Source organism: Aegilops tauschii, chromosome 7 (assembly GCF_002575655.3).
Source record: "Aegilops tauschii subsp. strangulata cultivar AL8/78 chromosome 7, Aet v6.0, whole genome shotgun sequence".
NCBI lineage: Eukaryota > Viridiplantae > Streptophyta > Magnoliopsida > Poales > Poaceae > Aegilops > Aegilops tauschii.
Genome location: NC_053041.3, coordinates 102,915,966 through 102,922,901, shown reverse-complemented (window position 1 = coordinate 102,922,901; position 6,936 = coordinate 102,915,966). Strand labels below are relative to the sequence as shown.

Sequence of the window (6,936 nt, the reverse complement as noted above, 5' to 3'; positions counted from 1 at the left end):
GGAGATTCCCTTGTTTGTTTGAACCCGCGTCCGCATTGAAGTGGCGGCTGCCGAGAGGTGGCATCAGTCAGCGTCGCCCACCCTCCCTCCGATCACATTGCGGCATCAATGCCGGCCTCCACGTGCTCTGGGGCCGGCATGAATGTGGCGCAGTAAGCGGTGCGTGCATCGGAAGGAAAGCGCGGAAGGGGCGGGTGACGGATTTTTGGTGGACCGATAACTTATGCTGTGTATAGATTGACAAATTGCTGGGTCTACCCTCAGGGCGCCCTATAAACTTATGATGAGTGCCAGGGTAGAAATGAAAGGGAAAGCGGTCTTCTTCAAGCCGAAGGGGAGCCCGGATAATTGAATGAAGGTTGGGACAGTCAGAAGCGGGTTTGGGAGCGGTCCGGATTCCCACAAGCCTCCTTCATTTTTTTCTCCGGTTTGCGGGAGAAATCGCGTTCGGACCATGCCGTGGACCGATACAGGTCAGCGTTGAATGACTTCCACGGTTGCGGAAGGTTTACGGGTCCGTCTTGGAGATGCCCTAAAGAACCTAATCCAAAACGAATGGTCAAAAACAATTACGCCATTTTTAGGTAATAAACATTTCCTTGTTTGTTTGAATCAGTAGCATGCATGGAATCGAGGAAGAAAGGTTTGAGAGGCTTTTATGGGATGTCAAACGTGCTTCACGGGGAGCAGTTATGGGGGAAGCACGTAATTAGTGCAGCACAGTCCGATAACTACCGTGTGAGAACAGTCCGATACGAAGCAACAAAAGACCCACGTCCCACGAGGTCTGCGTCTCACCTTAAGATTTCCTCTGGTCTTCTTCGCCGCCGCCTACTTCTCCGATCATCTCAAGGTTGGGTTTCTTCCACCATCTAGTTTTCCATTCTTCTTTTCCCGTCCATTTTTCACATCTGCACTTGCCAATGCGTTCAAATGTCTTCACCATCTGAATCGTGCGTATGCGTTGAGTTAGGGCACGCAGTTCAAAACTCCTAACCGCCGCCGTGGCTGGCGGTGGCGGTTCTTCCATCGGCGGCGATCCTGCTCGTCCGTCCACGCCCCGCATAATGCCGGCCACGAAAACGGTGTCGAGGTGCACACCGGTGAAAGTGGAGGACAGTTACGTGTTCGAGATCTGCGGGTACAGCCATCACAAGGGCATGGGCATCGGCAAGGTCATCCGGTCCGGCTCCTTTTCCGTCGGGGGCCATGAGTGGGAAATCCGCTTCTATCCTGATGGAGATGGGCAACACAACGAAGATCACATGGCAATTTACCTGGAGCTGTTGAGCAAGGACGCCAGGGTGCACGCATCCTGCGACCTCAGGCTGGTCGACGGCGAAGGGTTGCTGTGTTCCCTGCACAAGACAGATCCGAGGATGTTCTGCCAAAACATGGAGAGCAGGTTTGCTCCACCCATCGGCACTCATTTCATAAAAAGGGGCGAGTTCGAAGCATCGGTGTACCTTCACGAAGACAGCCTCAAGATCAACTGCGCCATCACAGTCATCAAAGAACCTCGGGTCTCTGAAATAAAACCACCCCCTAGAATCGAGGTGCCGCCTTCGGACATCATATCGCATCTCGGCAGTCTGTTAGAAGCAAAGGAGAAGGCAGATGTCACATTCAGTGTTGCAGGAGAGACTTTCATGGCACACAAGATCATCCTCGCCATGCGGTCGCCTGTGTTTGAAGCGGAGCTCTATGGGCCGATGAGGGAGACGAGGGCACAGCTCGTGACCATCCAAGAGATGCAGCCTGATGTCTTCAAGGCATTGCTCTATTTCATCTATAATGATGCATTGCCAGCTGCTTTTGATGATCTTGAGAGGGAAGGTCATATTGAAATGGTTCGGCACTTGCTCGTGGCCGCGGATCGATATGCCATGGAGAGGCTAAAGCTGTTATGTCAAAGCCTCCTTTGCGAGGATATTAACGTGCAGACCGTGGCAACCACGTTGGGCTTGTCTGATCAACATCACTGCGATGGGCTTAAGGATGCTTGCATTGAATTTATGTCCACTTCACAGGATATGGATGCTGTGGTGGCAACCCCTGGTTATGGAGATCTCAAAAGAAATTGCCCTTATCTCTTGGTGGATGTATTGGAGAGGTCTAGTAAGCTTCGCAAAACATAGATGGACAACTTGCTGTTACATGAATCTTTTTTTTTGTGGGAAACAATTAGATGAACCTTAGAGAGCCTAGCTAATTATTTATGAAGTTATGTGTTACAATGCTATATTCTTCTTGAGTTAGCTCATCAAAAGTTGAAAATATTTATTAGTTAGACCTGTTTTCCTGTTTGTGACCTTGCTATTTGTATCCGTTGACAACCTGAATATATAATTTATCCAGCTGTATACCAATTTCTCTTCTCCCTAATCGTATTAAAGATACTGTTCTATGGAAAATCCATTTGTTGTGTCTAAACTTCGTTGAATATGATACCTGGATCTTTTACATTAACAAGTATAGCTATGATGGTCTCACCACCACCATAAAAAGTTAAAAACACTCTCGAACATAGCAATGTTGCTATGGTAAAATCATGTTGATATTGTCATATGTTTTCTTGAAAATTGATGTTTCATTTCAATGAAAAACATAGTTCCCGGAGTCTCGGATGCCATGAATATCCTCACATTGAAATTTTCATTTTGTGCAATTCATGTTTGGGGAAGCCAATGACCGAACTTCCAATGCAATCAGAGATAAAGTTTGACGAATAAATTCTTTGTCAGAAAACAATATCCACCAAGGCAATATGTTTATTTTTGGCATGTCCTAGTTCACAGACAATTTATGCCGTTAGCCTCATAAGTCTTTTTTTTTTGGCAATTTGCTCAATTTCTAGACTAATGGGTTAGTCGGTTTCAATCAAACATTACTCTAGGATACAATAGATTCGGCTTTATTGCACCAAGTCAAGACTATAATAGCTTAATAAAGTTACATGTCAATTGTTCAGGTTTTCTATCTTGCATCCTACGTTATTCATCGTTATTTGCATGTTTCATTCCCTATGCATCGTTATTTGCATGTTTCATCCCTATGCAGGCATATTTTGTACCATCCTGAATATGCAATGTCTTGTGCTACTCCCTGCCATGTAAAGGATGTCCCTTTTTTTTGAAGAAAAGACCTCCAAGTACATCTTAGATCTGATAGTTATCAAAGAAAACAGTAGCCAGTACAATGGAAAGTCAATTAGCCCCATTAAGAAATTGCTACAGAAAAAAAGATTGGTTCAGCACAGAACCTTACTTTTGGGGAAAATACATGTATATTGAGTATCATTGCTCCTCTGAGAGTTTAACCACAGTTAGCGTGACTGTTGTGGCTGACGGGTGGGAGCTCTCGGCAAGTGTTGGCGGGGCTTGCTCTCACTTCCCCTTTTCGCATAGCTTGCATCGACGACTCTGGTTTTGGAGATGACTCGTGATACATACTCCCTTCATCCCATAATATAAGACGTTTTTGCCAGTTGGTTAACTTGCAAAAACGTCTTATATTGTGGGATGGAGGGGGTGTCGGTGCAAAACCGGCGGATCTCGGGTAGGGGGTCCCGAACCGTGCATCTAGGATCGATGGTTACAGGAGACAGGGGACTCGATGTTTACCCAGGTTCGGGCCCTCTCTATGGAGGTAATACCCTACTTCCTTCTTGATTGATCTTGATGAATATGAGTGTTACAAGAGTTGATCTACCACGAGATCGTAATGGCTGAACCCTAGAAGTCTAGTCTGTATGACTATGGTAATGAGTATATCCTTTCCGGACTACACCCCCCGGTTTATATAAACACCAGGAGGATCTAGGGTGACATAGAGTTGGTTACATAGGAAGGAATCTTCATAGTTGATCGCCAAGCTTGCCTTCAACGCCAAGAAGAGTCCTATCCGGACATGGGTACAATCTTCGGCCTTCATGTCTTCACAGCCCATCAGTCCGGCCCATGGATAATAGGCCGGACGCCTGAGGACCCCTTAGTCCAGGACTCCCTCAGTAACCCCCGAACCAGTCTTCAATAGCGAGGTGTTCGGCACACGAATTGTCTTCGGCATTGCAAGGCGGGTTCCTCCTTTAATGATTTTCCAAGTAGTGTATTTGGCCGTAGATTCAATGTCTCCCCTCGGCTTATGGGCGTTTAATAACCTCGTCTTCCACGCGTCGAGCGAACGCGGGGGGTTAGGGTACTTTTGCAAATAACACCCCGTTTAGGCCAGGAAGAGCGCCTATTTAAATAGATCGGATCTTAGATCCATTCAATATCTTGCGGAGAAAAATCCCCAAAGACAACTAGGAGAAGCCATTCCAACATGGCTAGCACTCCTGGTTCCACCTTCGACTCAGAGAGAGGCGAGTGGGATAAGTGCTCGTGGCCTACAACCAATAAAAGAAGCTGCAAACGCAGGGATTCCTCCCCCCTGCAGATCTGGTCCCTGTTCGAGCAGGGCAAGCCTCCCTTAACGGCAAGACCCAGGCGGAGGATTTTCCCAATCCACCCCGGGGGGAGCGAGTTTGTTTCGTCCCTTATCTGCTAAGGGGCTTTGGGTTTCCAATCCATCCGTTCCTCCGGGGGCTTCTGGAATATTATGGCCTTCAGCTGCACAAGTTTACTCCGGCCTCCATCTTGCACATTGCGGGCTACGTCGCGTTGTGCGAATTGTTTCTGGGCATTGAGGCCCATTTCAAACTGTGGAAAAAGTTGTTCTGCCTTGTCCCGCGCAACCACCAGGGGTCAATATTTGAAGTGGGCGGAGCGGAAGTATGGCGCGTCGCCGATACAGGATACCTGTCCGGCACACCTAGGAAGGCATCTGAAGAATGGCCTTCCGAATGGTTCTATATAGAAGACGTCGCTTTTCCCGAGCCCGTTCGCAGGGGTCTCCCGGAATTGGCAAGAGTTCCGTTGAAGAAACGTCATAACTGGCGTCCCCGAAGTCTTGAAGAGGAGGATAGTGCGGAAGTCCTTCAGCTCCTGGGCAAGATAAGGATGCTTGCCCAGTCTGGCTTTACAATAGTAGAGGTAATGGCGACCTCCATAGTGCGAGGGGCTCAGCCACTTCAATACAGAGGGGTCCCAATGTGGCACTACAATGGGGAGGACGACGCCTCCCGTTGTGGTCGGATAGGTCCGGACACCCCCACCGCTCTAGCCAAGATACTGGCCGAGCTGTTCAAAGGGGAGGAAGAAGAATTTCTCCGCATCAATTAGAGAGACGGGTACTCCATGTACAACCCTCCCAGCTGGGTAAGTCTTAACCCCTTTACTTTTATCCACTCCGCTCTTATAGCCATCTTTGACGAATTCCCCATCCATCTATTTTGAAACAGCACTGGTGGAAGGTAACCGAGGGGCTTAATAGCCCTGCCCCACAGCCGGAGAACCACAATCGGGAGCTTGATCCTGGGTTCGAAGAGGACCCGGATATATTCGTGGTACCCACGGAAGGGGTGTTTTACTAGGCTAGCTATGACGGCACAGAAGTGGCCATCATCGCCGATTATCCTGGTCTTCTTCTAGCTTCCCACGTAAGTAATCAGGAGAAATCCCCTTCGAAAGAGCTTCCTTGCACTGCCTCACCCACCGCACTGTCTCATGCTTTAAAGGGGAGGCGTTCGGCACGTCATGCTACGCCGGGGATGACTCCAAGAAGAGCGGCTCCCGTGCCGAGCAAGGCCTCGAAAAGGAAGGTCGGCGAAGACAAGGCCGGTCCATCATCGAAGAGGTATGGGTTTGAAGGTATGCTTTGGCAGTCGTACCCAACCGTAATTGTTATGTTGGTTCTGTATCAGAAAAAAGGTTCGCCGGACTATGCCCGGGGATTCAGCCGGTCGCACTCCGAACAACCGGGATTTAGGTCCCACCGGAGAGGTGGGGGCCGCTATGGGGACAACGCCGGACTGTCCTTCGGACGAGGGTTCAGAAGACATGTCTGTTACCAACTCGGAAGTAGAGAGCGCCATGCATCATCGGCGCTGCCGGGCTGTCTTACGAGACTCCGAGTTCTCGGGAGAGGCATTCAATGCCTTCAGCTCGGCTGCTCGAGATGGGCTTAGAAAAGCCACAAAGCAACATTTGACAGATGTGCAGGTAAGTTTTTTTGTCCGGAAAGGATAACCATATACCCGTAGCCCCCGAGACTGAAAGCAGTTGGTACAACTGATTTAAGGATCGTTGTATAACCGGGTCCTTATAGGGAAGAATGACCTGCTAGCCCGAGAGCTGGAGCAGTGTCGGGCGCAGCTGAATGCTGCTACCGCTGAACTGGAAAACTTCAAGAAGGCTCTGCAGGTAACATTCCCCTCCATCGAGGAACAATAATTGTATACCAACTATACTAATACTATTGCTGATCGCATAATAGGATCGCCCGATCAACTTGAAGAGAAGTTGAAGATCGCCCAAGAGGGAGAAAGAGAGGCGAAAAGGCTACACGCCGCAGGCGAGCGTGTGCTGACCCGAGTCAGAGGGGGGAAGATCAAGCTACAGGATTCCAACACTACATTGGGTGAAGAATTGAAAGATGTGCGAGCCCAGCTAGCCGACTCCGTGAAGGAGAACAAGAAGGTGCGGGGCGGCATATTCAGTATGTGTCTGGACTATTTTTAAAGTAGTTCAGAGATAAATGGAACTGATATAGTTATGATTGCAGGTATATTGACGGGCCGTCCTGAAGAGGAGGTGTCCGGATCATCAAGTGATCTGCTGCAAGGGCTGTCGCAGTTGCACGCACATGCTCGGCTGGCGATGCGGAGTGTTGCCAAGGCCCTATAGCCATCCGCCTCCCCTCCAGGAAGTATGGAGGAGCTCGTAGAGCTATTCAAAGGAGCGCGGCGGCGTATCCGACTGTGGAAGATATCGGCCTACCGAGAGGGTGCGCGAGAGGCCTAGGCTATGGTGAAGACGCGGTATACCAAGCTGGATC

The 6,936-nt window shown here is 49.2% G+C and overlaps 1 protein-coding gene across 1 annotated transcript; it reads left to right on the top strand.

The window, feature by feature from the left end:
- Window positions 1-1,067: 1,067 nt before the first annotated feature.
- Window positions 1,068-2,517, top strand: LOC109760420 (BTB/POZ and MATH domain-containing protein 1-like). Its single transcript, XM_020319249.3, has one exon. The coding sequence runs from the start codon at window positions 1,068-1,070 to the stop codon at window positions 2,136-2,138; it is 1,071 nt and encodes a 356-aa protein (XP_020174838.1). The 3' UTR covers window positions 2,139-2,517.
- The last annotated feature ends 4,419 nt before the right edge of the window (window positions 2,518-6,936 follow it).

Excerpts from the sequence above, each read along its gene's own strand:
- LOC109760420 (XM_020319249.3), top strand. The coding sequence starts at position 1,068 with ATGCCGGCCACGAAAACGGTGTCGAGGTGCACACCGGTGAAAGTGGAG.